The 20,750-nt window shown below is 46.3% G+C and overlaps 1 protein-coding gene across 6 annotated transcripts in view; it reads right to left on the bottom strand.

The window, feature by feature from the left end:
- Positions 1 to 20,452, bottom strand: part of NUDCD3 (NudC domain containing 3) — a 72,058-nt gene extending 51,606 nt beyond the window's left edge. For 2 of the 6 annotated variants that reach the window (XM_081535255.1, XM_081535256.1), the window contains exons 1-2: positions 20,223 to 20,452; positions 14,625 to 14,935 (exon numbers count right to left, since the gene is read on the bottom strand). In XM_081535255.1, coding sequence (XP_081391381.1) covers positions 14,625 to 14,935; positions 20,223 to 20,414 — 503 coding nt within the window. In that variant the 5' untranslated portion in view covers positions 20,415 to 20,452. Of the gene's footprint in view, positions 1 to 14,624; positions 14,936 to 17,174; positions 17,300 to 17,431; positions 18,715 to 19,107; positions 19,677 to 20,222 lie in introns of those variants that run through there. The other 4 variants (XM_081535259.1, XM_081535261.1, XM_081535257.1 and 1 more) reach the window with 4 other exon arrangements.
- Between the last annotated feature and the right edge of the window lie 298 nt (positions 20,453 to 20,750).

Below are 20,750 nucleotides of genomic sequence, written 5' to 3'. Positions count from 1 at the left end.
CCAGAAGCCTTAGGTGGGAAGAGAGAGACGCCACCAGTTTCAGGGAAGTATCTTACACACCTGCCTGAGTGTGCATGAGACTAAAGAGGATGGAGAAAGGCAATGAACCGAGTAGGAGGCTTCAAGCCCCAGTCTGCATGGAGGGGTCAAAGATGCTGAGATGGACCCAGCTCTGGTCTTGTCCATTTAAATAAGAAGAGCCAGTGTGCTGAAGGCAGGATAACAGAAGGACTACAGGTTCACCTCCTGCCCTCTTCCCAGCACACGCAAAATATGAACCAAGTGGCACCAAACCCAGAGAGTGTGGGGACACGTCTGGGGACACGTAGGAAATGGCACTCCATTCCTGCAGAAGAGCAACTGGCACAGTACAGCCGAGGCCACCCGTGCCCTGCTAAACATTGCTAGAGACCAGCTGCGAATCAATGACAGACTTCACAGACAGGGTAACTGGAGTCTGGACCACAAAAAGGAACACAAAATCAGGAACCACCAAGCCCTGAGACAAGCCAGGGTTCCCAAGATGGGGGCCACCAAATTCTACAGGGAAAGAAGTGTTGCTGTGAGCCCCAGAGGGAACAGGGCACCAGGACCCCACAACAGATACGATCACCCTTCCAAGCAATGGCAGGGATACTGCACTCTAGAAAATCCATCAGCCATCTGAGAAACTAAAACTGGTGATCACTGAAATTAAAAGAAAAAGGAAACACAAAAGGTGAACTCCAGGAAAGTAGTAGTCTCTGGGCGCACACTGCAATCGGGGTGGTCAAATGGGGCCTGAGATTTATCTATGTTTCTGAGTGTACTCTTCAGTTATCTGTGTAAATAAAAATTAATGAAAAATTTCAAAGAAACATATTTTCTGGATGAAATAAATGAGAACTCAGTGCTTCTATAACAGTCCCTCAAGGGGAAGGGCATCTAGAAAGGAAAAGGCCCCACGGACTAAATGCTAGGTTAAATCACATGTTTCTCTATTCCAGACCGAGCTCCAGATGACAGTGACATGGCACAGACCAATGATACACGGACGTCCCAAGAACACACCGGTCACAGAAACACATACCTCTACAGACACCAAAATCTGTCTTTTTTAATTCTGTGGACCAAAAGCCTTATGAAAACGGACAACCCTACTCCTAGGTTTTTGAGCTGTCTGATTTTCCTCAATGAATATGTATTACTTCTGAAGACATTCTGAGGACTTTCAGAATCTCACAGTCTGTTTGGTCACCGTTCTCTAATTCCATGAGAAACGAGGCTGACAGAGCAGACAGAGTCACTAAGCACAGTTTACACAGCGGAACACGCCAGGTGGCCGCTCCAAAGAACACGCAGCACCGATGAGGCCGGTGAGGACACATTTCTAAGAGTCACTGTGTGAAAAAAGCAAGGGATGAGCAGTATACACAGCATGCTATCATCCCTGCAAAAATTCAATCTGAAAGGCAGGATGGTGACATGGGGGAGGCTGTGCCTGTGGGAGCAGGGGTGCGTGGGAACTCTGTACTCTGCTCACTTCGCTGTGAACCTAAAACTCCGCTAAAAAATAGTCTGTTTTTTAAAAAGTAGGGGAGAGGCATAAATAAACATTCACAGATCCTCACAGACTTCCTCTGTGGTGACTGGCTCATGACTGGAGTTGGAGTGGGGGGAGAGACACCTCTCTGTGGAAAGAACAGGAGGCGGGGTCATGATGAGAGGAGGACTGATGTTCCATGGCTCCCTTTTCTGCTGCTACAATCTCTTTAAATATCTGCATATAGCATTTTTCAAAACATCAGTAAAAAAATAGTTTTAAGGAAAAAAGAAGTTCTAGTGCTAGAGGGGGGCTTCCCTGGTGGCTCAAACAGTAAAGAATCTGCCTACAATGCTGGACACCAGGGTTCAATCCCTGGATTGGGAACATCCCCTGGAGAAGAGCATGGCAACCCACTCCAGTATTCTTGCCTAGAGAATCCCATGGACAGAGAAGCCTGGCCAGCTACAGTCCATGGGATCACAAAGAGTCAGACACGACTCAGCAACTAAGCATGAGCATCAGGGCCAGAGAGATAAAGGGAGGCAGATCTAAGTAAACACTGCAGCAGCAAAATCAAAGGTCCTCGGCCACAAGACCACAAGGTGGGAGAGAGATCAGCACATGGAGGCAGTCTGTAAAGAAATGACCACTGGACCCGGGGCACAGCCTCTACCCTGCAGCCAACTGAAACTGCCAACCAGGCCAAGTGAGACTCCAGCCCCTGGGCCACCATCGGCAGGGCTCTCCCCAGCATCCTTGGCAGAAACCTGAACACTGCTGTTAAAGTGAGATCTACTCTGGTTGTGAAGAGGGCACTGCCAACCTGCTGGAGGACAGGGACCGCACCCGATGGTCGCTGTGTGGCAACCATCCCCATCCTTCCCGACCCTGAGCTCTGGGAGGTACTCCCATGTGTTTTGCTGCTTTTGCTCTTTGGAGAGTTGGGGACTTGTTTTTCTTGGGATGGAGAACAGACTTCTTTCTGTTCTCTTATTCAGGACCCAACAGAGTGGGCTGGGGTGGGCGGTCCCACAAAGCAAGTTAAGAAACTGGTCGTCATGACATCGCTCTGTGCAGCACCCATTCTGCCAAGCACATGGGCACAAGCGTCGTGGAGGCCACATGCAGGCACTGGGGTCCTGGGGTCACCCCGCAGGTACCAAGATCACAGGGCCAGCCTGTGGGCACCAGGGTCGCAGAGTCAGCAGCACTGCCTTCAGAAACAAGAGGCCAGAAAAGACCTGGAAGTTTGTTCTCCTGGGAGAACACGAGCATTTGAAATGACATTCCTCCTACTTTATTCAGCTTTCCCCAGGGACGCCCAGAAAACGCTCAAGTGTTTTTAGGTCACAGCTAGTCCTACCTACCCACTTACTGTGACACTTGGCAGCAGCAGAACAGAAAGCTCCCAGGGAGCGAGCCTGCCTGCCCGGGGACGCTGGCCGGGGTGGAGTGGCTGCCCAAGGCCCAGGGCTTTGCAGGGGCAGGGGCAACTGGTACTTCCTGCTGATCTGCCCCACAGAAAAGAGTCTGTCTAGGCACCGGAGGGCTCATGGAAACCTGAGGGGCACTGACTCCGTCCCCCTCACCGGCCCCCACGCTGCACTTAGCGTGAGTCACACTCGACCCCACGGAAGAACCAGCCGAGGAAGACAGAAAGGTTACGCCGAAGGAGGGGAGTAGCTCCTTCCAACTCCACACATGACAATGCCACCCACAGCCCAGCGTGGGGCTTGCTGTTGGAAGCAGCACGTACTGACAGAACCAGGACTGCTCATTTAGCTGGGGGCAGCAAAGCGCCCACTCCTCCCTCCTGCCTCCCTCCTGCTCAGAGCAGCTCGGGAAGGAGGAGGCGTCGAAGGCGCTGCCCCTGCACCAGCCGGCCAGAGGCCCCACCGGGCCTGGCGCTGCTGAACTCCATGTGCCCCAGATCCTGAAACAAACCTACACATGTATTCATTCCATAAACACTTACTGGGTGAAAGAATCCAACTGAGCCCTCCGTCTGAACTAACACTCTCATTTTATTGTCTCTCTTCACCCTCCCAACAACCGTTTAAGCTGAGAATCATCACCCTACCTGACATATGGGAAAACTAAGGCCCGAAGGCCAGACAGCTTTTAACAAGGTCTGAGCTGGCACCTGAATACAGAGTTTCTGACTCTCAAGATGCACACTCTTAATCCATACCATGAGTTTTTTTTAAGGGAGGGCAGGGAAGAACACTGGAAGTGAAAAGTTGGGCAGGATAGTTTCAGAGGTAAAGAAACCGGGAAACGGGCATAAACCAGGCCTAGTAGCCAGGACACCAGCAGGGACAATACACCTGGTGCCCAGATCCTCAATTTCAGACCATTCTCCAATCAAAACCCGAGGCCCAGGACTTCCCTGGTGGTCCAGTAGTTAAGACTCCACGTTCTAATGTAGGGAGAGACGGTTCAATTCCTGGTTGGGGAACTAAGTTCCCACATGTAGCACAGCAAAGAAAAAAAAAACGCAAAAAACAAACCCCAAGGCCTCTTGGAGAAAAAGCCAACTTCATAACAGGATGACATGGAACATCTTGCGGTGCAAGCATGTAGAGAAGTACTCAGAAAATGATGTGAACATGTCAAAAGGGTAAGTCCATCTGACGGGCTTCCTGAGCAACAACAGAAGACATGGGGGTCGTAACTACAGAGTCAACATCCGTAAGGCACTCCAACACACAGAAATAAGTGCATGAATGAATGAGTGAGTGGAAGAGGAAGAAAAGCCATTCCTAGCAATATAATCCCAACTAATAAATGTGGAAAGAAGGATATAAACGGGAAATCGCAATTTGGCAGACACCACAGCAGTAACTGTTTCAGGAGAGAATAATCAATGGTTGCTAAGATTAGTGGGCAATGTATGAGAAGAAACAAAGATATTTACAGAGTCTCAAAGTATCTCTTGCACAAGACACTTATTAATTACAAAGGGGAAAATAGTAACTCTTCAGTGCAGAAAAAAAGGAGTCACTGACACAGCCTTAGCTGGTCAAAACAAAACATTAGACAAAAAACAGAGAGACATTCTACCAAGCAAAAAAAAGAAGTCAGTACTCTTTAACAGCGTCAAGGTCACGAGGGACAAGACTAAGAAACTGTGCCAGAGAGCAGCGACTGAGGAGACGTGCCCCTAATGCAGTGACGACAACAAATGCAATGCTGGCCAGGGAGAAAGGACCCCAGTGGAACAACGGGTGAAACTGGAACAAGGTCTTCAGATGTGCTCACAGCAGCCACTGCTTACAGGAGGTACAAACATCTGGCATGCTGAGAGAAGGATCTATGGGATCCTTTGCATGGTTTTTTCAACTTTTCTTTTTTTGGCAGGTCTTAATCATCTAAAACAAAGTCTTTTTTAAAGACCACAAAATAAATAGACCTTGAGAGTTATATGCAAAAGCACATGCTGGCCCTTGTTGAGCTAAGAAACAACTGACCCCATTCCACCGCATCAAGACCAGGACAGGGACTTGACCTTCCAGAGAAACTCAAAATCCAAGCTCACAACCAACCAGACACACGGGATTAAAAGCTGAGTCATCCGAGATGCCCTATTCCAGGGCTTCTCCAAGCGAACTTGGAGGTGGAGCCCTATGTCAGCCAACTGCTGAGCCCCCACCTGTCGTACACGGTGGCCTTCCCAGAAGGATTTCTCTCACCCACGGGAGGACAGGTTCCCTGGCTTAAGAGAAAGAGACAAAAAACCGGGGCCTGCTTCAGTCTCCTTGCAGTATAGCCTACAGAGCCCAAGGCCTGCTCAGACCAGGGCTCTGGACTCCCAGTCTCGGGCCCGCCCCTCAAAGGGTTCTTCACCACCAGGAAAGCTAAGTGCCTGGCCTCTCCATACAGAGACAGGGACTCGGGGCTCTGTGGTCACGCAGGACTCAACCAGGGAGTTTACAGAATGCTGAGTTGCCATAAAAGAAGACAGGGATGAACAGAACATAGACAGATGTGAAAGCTCTATGAAAATTTTCATAACTCGAAGAAAATTCAAGAAAATCTAAATGTTACTTGATAATGGAATTTATTTAGATTATGTTAAAATTCAAAAGTTTATCGCTTTTGAATATGACTTTTAATATGAATCACTCATTTACTAGGCTGGTTACTAAACGCCAGCTATGTGCCAGGGACGTTGTAGGCACTGGACACACGGTGGACAGGATAAACAGAGCCAAGGTGCACACAGTAACAGAAAAGCTGGACTCTGTCCCTCCATCACTTTCTGCCAACTGCCCTCCTCCTGGTTTCCCTGGTGAGAAAACTAACACAGGGGGCTAAAGGTACAAAAAAGGCAGTTTACATGGGACACGCATGGGAGCCGCCACCAGGGGCCAGAGACGAGGGTCTGAGCCAGAGGCCAGAGAAGTGCTTGCCACAAGGAGAGCCAACCACAGAAACAGACTAGGGGAGAGGTCAGGAGTGTGTCCTGAAGGAAAGGAGTGACGACTGACGAGAGCAGGCCAAGGATGCGCAGGCTGGAGCAGAGAGCAAGCAGAGGGTGGAGCAGCAGCGAATGTGACATGTGAGGGTGCAGCACGAGTCACCACTGGCCTCCCACCCTCGTGGTTGCCCTGCTCTGGCCTGCACCCCCTGATCACACACCCCACTCTCCTGACCCTGAAGCAGACGCCCCCTCACCTCATGTACAATGCCTCAGCTCTCAATCCTTGGACCTCTTCTCCATCTACACTCACGGCCTCATCCAGTCTGTGATCTCATCCAGTCAGCGGCTTCAGACCCATTCATATACTGATGCTTTTCAAACTCCCAACTCCAGTCCCACCTACGTCCCACCCTGAGTTCCAGACCTGAGATCACCAGCATCCTCAGACTTCACCTACATCATCATGACTGCAGCCAAAGCCTAACCTGTCACCCTCAGAACTAGCCATCCTCTACCCCGTCCCCTCGAGCAAATGTCAGCTCCACCCTTCCAGGTGCTCAGAGGAACAAATTTTAAGGGAGAGGAAAAAAATGAATTTACAAAAATATTTAAAATGTATATAATGTACTACTAAACACAGTTGTCATTAAAACACTATAATAAAATGAAAGAGTTTATATTCTTAGATAATCCAAGAAAATCAATTGAGACACCATTACAAAACAGTGAGAGAATTCAGTATTGGTGCACAGGACTTATTGAATAAAAACATTAAAATTCTAAAGAACATAAAACAAGACGTGAATAAACAAAATATACCCAGCTCTTAGACAGAAAGACTCAATAAGGTAAAGCCGTCATTTCTAATTCCAAACACATATTTAATGTATTATCAATGAAAATTTCAACAGAATTTTTCACATGGAAAAATTTTCCAGGGAAGTCTGTGGGCAAGGTATTAAACCAAGTATTAAAATGTGTCACAATAAAGTCATGATAAATAAAACAGCTTGGTACTAACAAACAAATAGAACAAATGGCTTAGTGTTTATGAACAAATGGAACAGTAAAGGAAAAAACACATTTCAAACAAAGCCAACGGAGCAAAGGTAAAAGCAGCCAAGAAACATGTTAGGGCTGCTGGTTGGCACCTGGGGTAGGTCAGGTACCCACCATCAGACATTCTCGCAGAGACAGAACAAACTGTTACAACCTCTCTGAGACCACTCTAGCAATATCCATCAAAATTACACACTTCATACCCTCTGACCCAGTAATTCCTGTTCCGGGAATTCATCCAACAGATATTCATACACATGTTCCAAAAAACATGTGCAGGTACAGCACATTCACTGCAGTATCATTTGTGACGGTGGTAGACTGGAAACAACCTAATTACACTCCCTGTGGAGATTCACTAAATAATGACACTACGCCACGGGGTAGAATACTTTGAGGCAGTTGAAAGACTGTAGTCAAGTGTGACCCTTAGCTACAGGCAGACTCACCCAGAATGCTTCTGAAAATTCTGACACATGGTGGCACCCAGGCCGGTTAAATTCGATCTCGAGGGGTGGGTCCAGGAATCGGCATCTGAAAGTCCCATAGTTATGAGGACAGTGACAATGCATATCAGGAAAAAGGGCACTTGCCAACAGGAAGACCCAGTTCTTGTCACCTGCTTGTCAGCTGCTTAGGGATGTAATTAAAAGTCCACACAGCATATCATATATAACAGGGAAAACATAAATGAATATGAAAAATAAAAAGTTTATAAAACAGAAAAATTTTACATCTAGTGAGATGGGTGAACTTAGAGTCTGTAATACAGGATGAAGTAAGTCAGAAAAAGAAAAACAAATATCATATGTAAATGTATGTATATGGAATCTAGAAAGATGGTACTGATGAACCTATTTGTACGGCAGCAACAGACACAGACAGAGAGAAGAGACTTATGCACACAGCGGGGGAAGGAGAGGACTGGACAAATTAAGACAGTAGCGCTGCAACATAAAGATTACCATATGTAAAGTAGATAGCCAGTGGGAATTTGCTGTATGATGCAGGGACCCCAACCCGATGCTCTGTGACAACCTAGAGGAGTGGGACGGGGTGGAAGGCAGGAAGGAGGGGTATACCTATGGCTGATTCTTGTTGATACTGTACGGCAGAAACCAAAAGCATTGGTTATTTAATTATCCTCCAATTAAAAATAAATTCAAAAAGTTTTTACAGAAGTATGGACAATGGCTGCCTTTAGGGAGAATTCATTGTCAGTACACAGTCATATAACTTTCAAAAGTGTTCACCCTAAATCCAACTGCTAATTTACTCTACTACATAATAATCAGGGAGTGGGAAACTCAGCATATCAACAACCTGATTTTTTTTTTTTAAAACAAATAAATTTTGAGAATATAAAAGCAGAGGGTCAACTATAAGCAATATGTGATTGGCGCCTTTAATTTATAGATTTATACTTTTTTTTAAATTATGACATTATGAAAAAACTGGGAGTTTAAACACTGGTTGAAAACATTTACGGATGAAATGATGAGGTAACACTTACTTCTAAATAACACAGGAAGGGGAGAAATGGCCGGGTGCCAGGGTTGGCAATGAGTACACGCAGATCCATTACATTCTTCCATCTTCTCCCCTTTGTACTTAAATTCAACTTATTATGTTTTTCACAAGGTGCATATACTTTTTTTTCAACAGAAAAAAAAAAAGCAAGCATAAAAAGTTATACTTTAGTGCTACCAAAAAATACTCAAATAGAAACCGACTGTGTTACTTTTGAAAAGTATCTCTCAGACAGTTCTGGTAATAGCTGTTTTCTTAACACAACAAAGAGAACATCCCCACGTCTGGGCCCCAAAGCTCACTGGGTACTGCTTCAATTCCCCTTGACCCTGGCCTTCCCGTCTAACTATGGTTTCAAGCAAAGCACTTCACACTGTTCTCTCCATTCCCGTCGGTGGAAAGGAAGAACGTCAGGCTCTGGCATCTGGAAGTACACATTCCTGGGGGGAAGAGCTCCCTGGAGGAGTCTCACCAGCCCCCTCCTTCCCCACACACTCATGCTCCCTTCTCACAGGCTAGGACACCAGGTCATTTTTATGATACGGCTTCATTATCCAATAAACTCAAGTCACTGCTATAAGAGATACAGGCTGATGGTGGTGTTGGTTTAGTCGCTGAGTCGTATCCGACTCTTGCAATCCCATGGACTGTGGCCCATCAGGCTCCTCTGTCCATGAGATTTTCCAGGCAAGAATACTGGAGTCGGCTGCCATTTTTTTCTCCAGGGGATCTTCCCAACCCAGGAATCAAACCCAGGTCTCCTGCATTGCAGGCAGATTCTTTCCCAACTGAGCTACGAGGGAAGCCCGATATACAGGCTAACCTCTTCTAAATGAAGCCTAGAAGCTAGAAATGAATCCCAAAATCAAAACTGGAATATAATGTTTCTAGAGAAAAAAAAATACTTCTAGCAAACAACCTATATCATATTTTCCTGACTTGTAATTTAAATCAAATCCTTGAGCTCTCTTACACCTGAGGTTCCTTAGAGAAGGGGCAGTTTCAGGGTGAACCGCTGGGTGGGAGGGCAGCTTCTATACTGGATGAGACCGAAAACAGACCCTGAGGCAGGCAGGCCCAGCACAGCCCCAGTGAGGTCTGAGAGCTACGTCTATGGGGAAAGCAGGCAGACATCCCTGGACATCTGGCTTTCCATTTACTATTCTCAAAATGCATGTTTACAGCCAACACCTTCATCTGAGCAAAAGAACCTCTTGGACACATGACACTCAACACCACACACAACATGAAATAAAAATCAGCAGAAGGGAAGCAGGAAGTGCTCAGCATACAATGTTCAGCAAAACAGAAGCCAAGTGTTAAGACAACTATATTATAAGCATACTATGTGTGTGTTTTCTATATGCATAGAAAAAATTATAGAAATATCCCATAAAATTAAGGGGAAATGGTAGGATGTTTTCTTGTCTTTACACACTTATCTTTGTTCCCCAAATAGCCTACACTACATTGATTATAATGAAGAAAAAAAAACAGTCTGTTCTTGTTTAAGTAAAGAAAAGCAATACCGAAAAAAAAAAAAGAAGTAAAAAAAAAAAAGAAAAGCAATACTGAGAACAGTACCTACTTGAGGGCTTACTATGTGCAGGACTCCTGCTCATCAGGTCTTACACACTGACCTCAGTCAATCTTCACCATAAGCCGACAGGGTGGGTACTTGGGGTGGCATTCCGGTATGTCCACGTGACTCTATCAAAGGGCCTCCTGCAATGGGCACCTGAAAAAGCAGGGACCAACAAAGGAAGGACCCTGTTTAGAGACAAACCCAGGAAGCCAGCTCTCAGGCAGCGTGACTGCACGCAGACAGGATGCCCTGGCAGAAAACTTCACCTTTCTGCTCTTGTGACAGCCCATGCAAGGGACATCTAAGGCAGAGATGTCACAGAACGTGGGTGAGCAGAACCAAAGGAGAGGCACTAAAGAATGAACTCAGCATCAGACACTCACCTAACATGGAGCTAGGCCCTGAGACAGGCTGAGTAAGTCTCTGTCCAACGCTGAAAGATGTGTGAACTAGTCATAAACAAATGGTAAGATGAAATACACACTCAAAGAGACACAGTTACCTGTGGCAGGCAGCAGGAGAGAAGTGCTGGAAGACCTTGCTGAGTAGACAAAAGCACTGAAGAACGTGCTGTGCTTGGGGCAAATACACCAGGCATGATGAAGATGAAACATATGCTGAGGATACTATTGGAAATCTGAAACTTCTTTTCCAAATTATACCATCCCCTTCCCAAGAAGCATCTGGATCCCTGGAATAACTGAACAAAATGGCCATGCCACCCAAAATAAGAGAAGCACTGAGCAGCTTTCTAACATACCCTTTTTTTACCAGGACTTTACCAGACAAGGTCAACACATCAAGTAGTTCCATGACATCCCCTTCTCATGAGGCTCTTCTGTCTGCTTCCCTGTGTAGGAAGATGGGTAGCTCGGGAGGGACTCAGGAATTCTGTAGTACTGTAGTATTTGCTACTGAAAAAAATCCATGTATCGGTGAACCTGCGCAGTTCAAGGTTGTATTGTGGAAGGGCCAATAATGCTTTCTTTCCTTCTTTTTAAGAAAATTCTGTTCATGATTTTATAAAGGCAAAAGCCAGAGGCAGCACAGCCTTTCGGACATCTTTGTCAGCACTCCAGCACCAGCAAGTGCAGTTATCACTGGTTTGCCCACAGCGACACCTGCAGATTCAGAGCGAAACTGCAGAACCTAGAGCCACCGAAGTGGGACCCGACACAGAGATGGGACCAAAGAGGCAAACACCACCAGCCTTTCTGAGAGGTGTCCGATGTAGCAATTAAGATGTTGATGCTACTGGTTTTGCATCCCTCTCTCCTCCCACAGCAACAATAACGTCATCAGCATTTCTGAAAGTTTCCCAGCGGGAAAGTCCTTTGAGCACAGTTCACTGGGTCAAGTACAATAGAAACACTGGGACTCTAAGCAGCACTTTTTACAGTATCTTCACTTCAGACAACTCATATACTGGGAAGCTCCTCTGCAGAAAGCAAGCATGTTCTCAAAGCTATCTTGTATGGACAAGGAAATCTGTGTGCCCAAATGCTCTCTTCTCTAAGGAATAAAACTGGGCACCTTAAGCACCAAGGTGGCATGTGGATTTACGTGTTAAAATATGTACCTTGCAAAAAAAAAAAAAAAAAAAATATGTACCTTGCTTTATGTATAAGCGAAAATGTACTCTGCAAAAACTTTAACCCATGGTTGGCAGGGCCTAGGTTGGGGACAAGGAGTTGACTCCAAAGAATGATTTGCCTTTAGACTGAGAGAAGTTGCCATCACCACTACCCAATATTGGGCAGAACCACCAGCAAATGGGTAGCAAGCAGGAGGAATCAGAAATCAGTCATCTCAAACTGGAAATCAGACTCTAGGTAACTGGTTTTTGGACACGGTGCCCAGGAAAGGCAGTGCTTCTGTGTGGCTACCTGAAGAGTAACTGTCTTAGATTATTTAATTAACAGAATCTCCGGATCTACAGGGGCTTCCTTGATGGCTTAGACGGTAAAGAATCTGCCCGCATGCAATGTGGGAGACCTGGGTTCAGTCTCTGGGTTGAGAAGATCCCCTGGAGAAGGGAACGGCTACCCACTCAGTATTCTGGCCGGGAGAATTCCATGGACAGAGGAGCCTGGCAGGCTCATGGGGTCACAAAGAATCAGACACCACTGAGCGACTTTCACTTTCTTTCTTTCACTTTCCAGATCTACAGTTCACAGGATAAGTGATTCTGGGCACTGACTTGAGGGACTTGGGGGACAAGGATGGCTTTCATGTTCCATTTCAGATCTGTCCCAGCAGTGCCTTTCAGATCAAGCCAGAGATCTGGACCACAATTTCTTATTTTATTCATAGGAAATCAGCAAGTACCTGAAGGCCAAGAAGGTTCAGTCCCTGGAACCACTGAGCCTGTAGCACCAGTCTAAGGTTTTCTGGAACACACCCAAGTCTTCAGTCTATACTTACACCAGGGTAGGATTCACAAAACTAACACTGATACTAACCCAGAACACAACTCATTGGTCTAAGAATAGGGTCTTTGCAAAACAACAAGGCAGCTATTCTAATCTATTACTCATGAATCAAAAACAAACCCCCTCTTTTAATAGAGTTTTTAGATATTATAAAAAGAATGCAAAAAATTAATAAAACAAAGTATACAACTCATTGTAGAAAAACTAGAAAATATAGTAAGGAAGAACAAAGGCAATGAAAACCACTCACAATTCCACTCATACTGTATTTCCTTCCAGGCTTTTCTCACACATACAGTTAAACCCCCTTGAACACATGGTGGTTATGGGCAGTGATCCTCCATGCAATCGACCTCACAGACTTTCAGACTCTGCTGTCTTGCCCCAACCTGTCTCCACAAAATTCATTTTCCCCAGAACAGGTCAGAGGCAGAGTGTGAGGAGAGGGAAGAACAGAAGGGAAGTTAAGTTAAGGCAGGAGAGGCAGCCCAGGAGAGGGCAGGGAGCAGTCCTATTAAAGAGGAAAGAAAGCAGATTTGCCTAAAAACAGAAACAGGCCAGGAGCAGCGTGCTCTTTCAGACACTGCCTCAGCTCATACACAAGGAGGTATCAGCTCTTCTCACCCAAACGGGGGCAGGGAAGCACCAGGAAGCAGAACCTCTGAAAAGTGAAGACAGTTATCAACACAGGGCCTGACTGAAGCCCTACCACTCAGTAGCTGTATGATCCTTGGTTCATTCAATAGTCACGACAGCCAGTGAGGCAGGTGTTGTAATTACCACCTTTGCGTTGCAAAGGCAAAAACTGAGACACAGAAAAGTGACCCTGCTTGCCCAAGGTAATACATTTACTAAATGGCAGGCTATGGGGGGAACTCTGGGTCCACAGTCCTCCGTATCGGACAACCTCTTCACGCGTCCATTAGACCAAGAGGATCGTAGGCCTGCGTCTCAGCAGTTACTTCTGCAGGGGAAGAACAGAATCAAGACTCTGAGGAGAAACTTCACACGGATAAGCAGGTCTCATGGGAAAGCATAACTCTATGAGCCCAGTGCTCTCACTGTGGCTCAAGCTCTTAACTGGCTGTATGACTATGGGTAGATTATTACCTTACCTTACAGAGAGAAAAAGGAAGAAGACTGAACTAGTTGACCTATAGCTTTCAAAATATACAAATAATATACAACTCAATAACAAAAAAACAAACAACCCAAACAAAAAATGGGCAGGAGACCTAAACAGACATTTCTCCAAAGAAGACATACAGATGGCCAATAGGCACATGAAATAATCAAATCACTATTAGACAAATGCACATCAAAACTACAATGAGGTATCACCTCACATGGTCAGAATGGCCATCACTAAAAATAAATACAAATAATAATAAATGCTGGACAGGATGTAGAGAAAAGGTCAGCCTCCTACACTGTTGGTGAAAATGTGAATTGGTACAGCCACCATGGAGGTTCCGTAAAAAACTAAAAATAGAGTTACTACAAAATTCAGCAATGCCACTCCTATATCCAGAGCATATATCTAGAGAAAATTCTAATTTGAAAAGACATATGCATCCCAGTTTATAAGAGCCAATACATGATAGCAATCCAAGTGTCAACAGATGAGTGGATAAAGAAGATGTGATACACACACATATACACACACACAAAATGGAATGCTATTGGGCTATTAAAAAAAAAAAGAAGGAAATAATGCCATCTGCAGCAACATGGATAGACTCAGGAATTATCATACCAAGTGAAGTAAGCCAGACAGAAAACAAACAAATATCATATGATATCACTCATATGTGAAATCTAAAAAAATACAAATGAACTTATAAACAGAGCAGAAGCAGACCCACAGACACAGAAAACAAACTTACAGTTAACAAAGAGAAAAGGGAAGATAAGTTATAAGTTTAAATTGTCAGACACATACTACTATGTATAAAACAGATAAGCAACAAGATTCTACTGTATGGCACAAAGAACTATATCCAATATCTCATAATAAGCCATGATGGGGGGAAAGAAAAAGAAAAGAAGCAGCCGAGTAGAAATTCTTACTTGGGAAGCGCTGGTGGTTCCCTGGGGACTTCAGCAGCGCCAGCATCTGCTCCTGGTGGCTCTGCCTCCCCAGAGCCGGGAGCCACTTCCTGCAGGGTGCCCTGTGGGCCTGGGGGCTCCTGAGGCCCACCTGAGTCTGTGGTGGAGTCTACCTCCACCTCCTGAACCGGGGCTGGGACTGGCTCCTGCTCCGCTGTGGCAGCTGCCACCGCCATGGCCTCCTCTTCTTCCTTCCTCCTGATTTTCTCCTCCAGCTCTTTTCTCCTCTTTTCATCATCCTGACGGGCCATGTGGTCAAAGGTTTTGAATACCTAAAATCAAACAGCAATTCAGTGTTGAGTTCATCTGCCAGTACTGTATCACACATTCTGTAGAAATACAGCAAAATCTGGTAAAAAAAAAAAAAAAAAGAATGAAAAAGCAATAGATAAGAAAATGTTCCCACTGGCAAAATGGAAATGCACTTCAGCTTCACCAAAAGCCACTATGAAAACAATCTTTAACAGGGGAGTTCCAAAATCAACGAAAAAGTGAAACTTTTACAAGCCAAGGCTCACAGTATTTACATGCCTATGAGCCCAACATTTACGTCAAAAGGATGCGTAACTAAATGGTCTCATCTGTCATTACTTCTACAGCCCCAGAGAGTCTTGTACAAAATGCAAAGAACCCACTGTCCTGGTGCTGAGAGCTATAAAGGCATCAACAACTCAGATACAAAAAGGGAAGATGCGGAATTAGTTGAATTTCAATCCATAATATAGGCCAACTCGCTGGACTGCTGCTATCTTCCTACACTGCATGGGAAGAGGGACAGTACAGGTCTTACCCTGGGAATTCAAAAGACATTCACAATGTGCCTACAACTTGCCAGGAGCACCAAAAATCCAACAACAGCTCCCACCCTTGAAGAAATTTTCTGGTGTGTGGATCAGTCATTAATCTTTCCTGGGACACAGTCACACCCAAAAAAGTGCTGCAACTCTCCATCCAAAAAGTGCACAGGAAAATGGCATTTTGCATGCACTATTCAAGTGTGCACATAACCCTGAAGTGTGGCCAAGACAGACCCAGAAGTGATAAGTCTGACAGGAGAGGCTGTGATAAATACATGTGATGCCATCAGAACGTGCGTGCAAATGAGCATTCTGGCGAAAGAGAGCTAAGGACATCTCTTAGAAGAAGGGGGTCTGAATCAGACCTTGAATGAAAGGTACCTCTTCCAGAGACAAACTGGTACATCCAGACAATGGAATATTATTCTGCCATAAAAAGAAATGAGCTATCAGCCATGAAGAGACATGGAGGTTATTTAAATGCATATTAGTAAAAGAAGCCAATATGAAAAGGCTACACAATGTGTGCGGAAAAGGCAATGGCAACCCACTCCAGTGTTCTTGCCTGGAGAATCCCAGGGACGGGGGAGCCTGGTGGGCTGCCGTCTATGGGGTCGCACAGAGTTGGACACAACTGAAGCGACTTAGCAGCAGCACACAATGTGTGATTTCAACTATATGACACTGTGGAAAAGGCAAAACTTTAGAGACAATAAAAAGGCCAGAGGTCGCCAGAGGTTGAGGGGAGAAAGGAATGAACAGGTAAGACTACACAGGATTTTTTTAGGGCAGTGAAAATACTCTGTGTGATGTCATAATGAGGGATACATGTCATCATGCTGCTGCTGCTGCTGCTGCTGCTAAGTCGCTTCAGTCGTGTCCGACTCTGTGCGACCCCATAGACGGCAGCCCACCGGGCTCCGCCGTCCCTGGGATTCTCCAGGCAAGAACACTGGAGTGGGTTGCCATTTCCTTCTCCAATGCATGAAAGTGAAAAGTGAAAGTGAAGTCGCTCAGTCGTGTCCAACTCCCAGCGACCCCATAGACTGTAGCCTACCAGGTTCCTCCATCCATGGGATTCTCCAGGCAAGAGTACTGGAGTGGGGTGCCATTGCATGTCATCATACATTTGTCCAAACCCCATAAAGTGAACAACATTAAGAATGATCTCCAAAGTAAAGTCTGGGTTTGGGTGACTATATGTCAATGCAGGTCCATCCATTGTAAGAAATGCACCACTTTTGTGGGGGATATTGACAACAGGGGAAGCTGTAGGGGTGAGGGTGGCAGGGGGTAAACAGGAAATCTCTGTACTTTCCCCTCAATTTTGTTCTGAACCTAAAACTACTCTAAAAAGTAGTCTTAACAAAATTAAAATGTTTTCAAGTGTGTAGGAGTCAGTTTCCTAAGGGTTAGAATGCAGACAGGGACTAAATAACTGCTGTGTGCACTGGGCAAGAAGACAGAACAAGAGAAGTTACAATGTCAGTGTTTTTATAAACATTCTCTCACAACCCTGAGGAAAATGCTGTTAGGAAAATAGCACTGAGATTTCAAAGATAAGGGAAAACTAAGCTCAGAGGGTAACTTGCCCAAGATCCTGCCAACAAAAGAAGAAAGTAAAAAATTATACAAGAAGCACACTAAACACTGAAAGGAAAGGTAGGCAGAGGAGGACAAGGGAAATTCTAAGGTTACAAACTAGAAACAGTACCTATCTCTGCTTCTCCAGAGAACCTGAGCCCCCGACTCACTCCTCTCACACCCATGTCGATGACACCGGACACCAGAACCACTGCCCTCAGAGCCGTTCATCTTCCTGACACACCACATCTTCGTCTGAACTCCAGAAAAGAAGTAACAGCAAAGGCTCTCTCCGAACACTGGGGACCTCCCTTGGACCCCAGGCCTCATACTCCTGACCACACTGTGGCCCCCACCACCCCTGCTTGCTCAGCACCCCCGCCTCACCTGCTTCACCTCTCACCTCGCCGCTGACCTCAGCACTCATTTCAGAATCCTGGACTGCGGAGCTGGAAGAAAGACGTGTCCCTGACCGCCAATCAACCTTCTCAACTGACAAAGAGGAGAGTGATTCTCCCAAGACTTCCCAACAAGCTCAGGGAGGAGCAAACAGAGCTAGCTTTCCTGACTCCATGGTGGGGGGAGAGGGGGGGGCTTTTAAGCAGGCTTCCCAAACTGAACTCCAGAATAAACACAGGTTCAACTGAAATGAACAAAATGTCAGTCTAAATTACTGTTTTCTTAAAATATACTAATAAATAAGGGAATGGAATACAATTTCCACATGCATCTTTCCTGCTGAAGGTCCTTCAAACTGTATACCCAGGCTGTGCAAGCCCTTAGAACTGGGAGGAAAAGCTGAAGAATGTTTAAACCACACCAACATCCCATACCCCAAAATATCAGGGGAAAATAGGAGTTCCAGAATGGAGGACTACAATACTCCCATCCAAACTCTCTTCGCCCGAGTTCTGAAGAGACCCCCAAGCACCCCACTGCCCAATGCCTCTGTGAATAAAAGAACAGCTCCCCAGGATTTACCCTGATCTACTCAACCAAAATAACCAGGGGATATCTCCTCTTTTAAAGTTCCTTGGGCAATGCTGACAATTGAGAACTACTTTCAAAAAACACTACACTCAAAATAAATAAATTTATAAAAAAAAAAAACAAAAAAACACACTACACTCCTCTTAACTACCTGCTAGAAATTTTCCCTCTTGGTTTCCATGGAACTTACTGCCCTGCCCACTTCCCTCTGTCCCCCTCCCACTCCCACAGCCTCTTGTTTCTCCAATTCCTTCTCTGGGGTCCTTCCCTCCAAAGACACCTTCTCTCTGCCCTGCTCCTCCACCTTCAGCTCCTCTCCTTCAAACCACTCAGATTCTTCTACCTCCCAGGAGGTTCAGTCCCACAGTTCAACAGCCTATGGACAGAGACTTCTGTCTGCAGTCTCCAATTCAACTTGTCTAAAACTAAGCTTCTTCCCCTAAACTCAGGTGACAGTTCAGTGAATGTGTTACCGTTATTACAGTGCCCTGATCTGAAACCCTGGGTCACCTCTGACCCATCCCACCCCTCTCTCTGCCTTGTTCCCCATTTCCACTTTATTAAACTGTTCACCAAGTCTTAACCTTTGAGTGTTGAAAACATAGTATGTGAATTACATAGTTACCAGATTCATGAATTACCTCTGTCAGTTCACCTGTAAAACAAGGAGAAACAGCAACCTTTTCAGGTTGTTAGGAACAAATGACAACCTAGAACAAAAATTACATAACAACTAGTACATACTTGGTGCTCAGTAAATGTTCCTTTCTTTTTACTGCAAAAGATCATCCTAGACAAAAGTGTTGCTACTCTACAATGGACTGGTTAAACAATAGAACAGAAAGATGTGGAATCGGAAAAATGAAGTTTTGAGCCCTAGCTCTATGATGAGTTTGGTCAAACCACCTGATCTGGTGAACTGGCACCCTCATTTGCCACATAAAACTCAACCTTATCTACTTTACAGGCTTCCGTGAAATTATTAATTTGCCAAAGGACTTGCTAAAAACCATCTCTGACACACAGCTCTCTGATCACCTGGGTGGTACTTAACCACTACAAGGATGAGGAACAGCCTTAAGTTTTCAAACTGAATACCAACCTCACTCATTTGACCATATTATCTCTGGTAGTTATTCAAACATTCTAAGTTTTTGTTTCTTCATGCAGGCACTTAGGAAAGTAATATCGGACCAACATGAAGCGAGTAGCAAGACTTCACAAGATGAACCTTTGAAATCACTTCATAAACTGTAAAGTGCTAGACGACAGTGGGAGGTATCGCCAGTATTTCTACCTTCTCAGGTTCCTGGCTCAATGCCTGACTGAGTATCCTCTTTCGATCCCATCAAAATTCCACCTCCTCTACAAAACTTGTCTTCATTTCCAAAAGATTATTTCTATTCCTTTCCTTCCAATGGCTCTGTCAGGTAACGGCAAAGATCCCTGTTACTGTATTTCATCTCTCTAAATATAGCGTAAGTGTCCCAAGCAGAGAAACCATTCTTTAACCATCGGCATAAGCAGTGTATCTCCTATGCCTGCGGCGGCTGAGAGTGTGAACTCTTGCTTATTACATTTCAAATACCCCGTCAACTTCAGTGAATGATGGCCTCCATCATAAGCTTAACTTGGGATGCACAGATATATGTTCATATGTAAACTTATTAAGTACTATTATGCTATGACTCTCTTTGACGTGAAAAGTCACACTTAAAATAAGAGAACCACACCCATCACACAGCCTCCCCCTCGTCCAGTAGTCGTAGTTCTGGGGTGTGCAGGCGTCCGTGCAGCCGCCGCCCCTTCCCCAGTCTAGCCTTCACTGTTTTCATTCTCTGACTGGCCAGCCCTGTCACTCGAAGGATTACGCGCTGCTGGAACTGACCGGGGCCCTGAGCTTCTGATATCCCAATGCACCCTATCGGACCAGGCTGCCCTAGAGCCGGCGCCTCTCGCACAGGAGTAAACTGATAACAGACCAGCATCTCGGCAGAAGCCGCGGCCGCAAGGGGCAGGTCGGGGAAAGCGCCAAAGGATGAACTGAGGTCGGCAGCGGAGGAAGCGGCGGGCTCGCAAGAGCCTAAGCTCCCAGAGGGTCGGGGACTACGGGTGCGGGCTCACGGGGGTCGGGGCTCCCACTGTCTTCCCCCACCTCACCCCGAGTCTCCCGCCCGCCGCGCGTTACCTGCAGCACCAGCGCCTGCGCGGCCCCCGGGGGAAAGCCCATGCGGTCCGACGGGTGGCGCAGCAGGCGGTAGAAGTCCGTTTTGCGGTAGAGGAAGCCGAAGAGCACACGCAGAAAGTCCTGAACGTTGCCCACGTGCTGCAAGATGCCCAGCAGGGCCTGATCGTACAGCTCGGCCGCCCCGGGCTCCATGGCGTCGCCGGCCGGAGGAAAGCTCACTCACTGCGGGCGCGGCCCGGACGCCGGCCTATGGCCACTTCCGGTGCTCTGCAGTAACGGCCCCGGCCGCTAGCGCGCCCGGCAAACTTCCGGTCCGCGCTCGTTCGCCCCCGCGGTGGAGCTGGGCTGGACTGCGCTGGAGCCGACTGGAGCCAGGCACCGCCCCTACTGCCCCCGGGCTTCTCGGGCGGTCTCGCTGACGAGCAGAAGTGGGCCCCGAAGCGCAAGAGGGCCCGGGCCTGCGGCCTTGAGGGCGCCTAGTGGCCATGTTGGAAACTGGCGGAAGAGTTGTAGCGTGGGCAACAACTG

Source organism: Giraffa tippelskirchi, chromosome 10 (genome assembly GCF_054371585.1).
Source record: "Giraffa tippelskirchi isolate mGirTip1 chromosome 10, T2T-mGirTip1v1.2.pri, whole genome shotgun sequence".
NCBI lineage: Eukaryota > Metazoa > Chordata > Mammalia > Artiodactyla > Giraffidae > Giraffa > Giraffa tippelskirchi.
The sequence above is the reverse complement of the archived record's forward strand: the minus strand, read 5'-3'. Positions and strand labels throughout refer to the sequence as shown.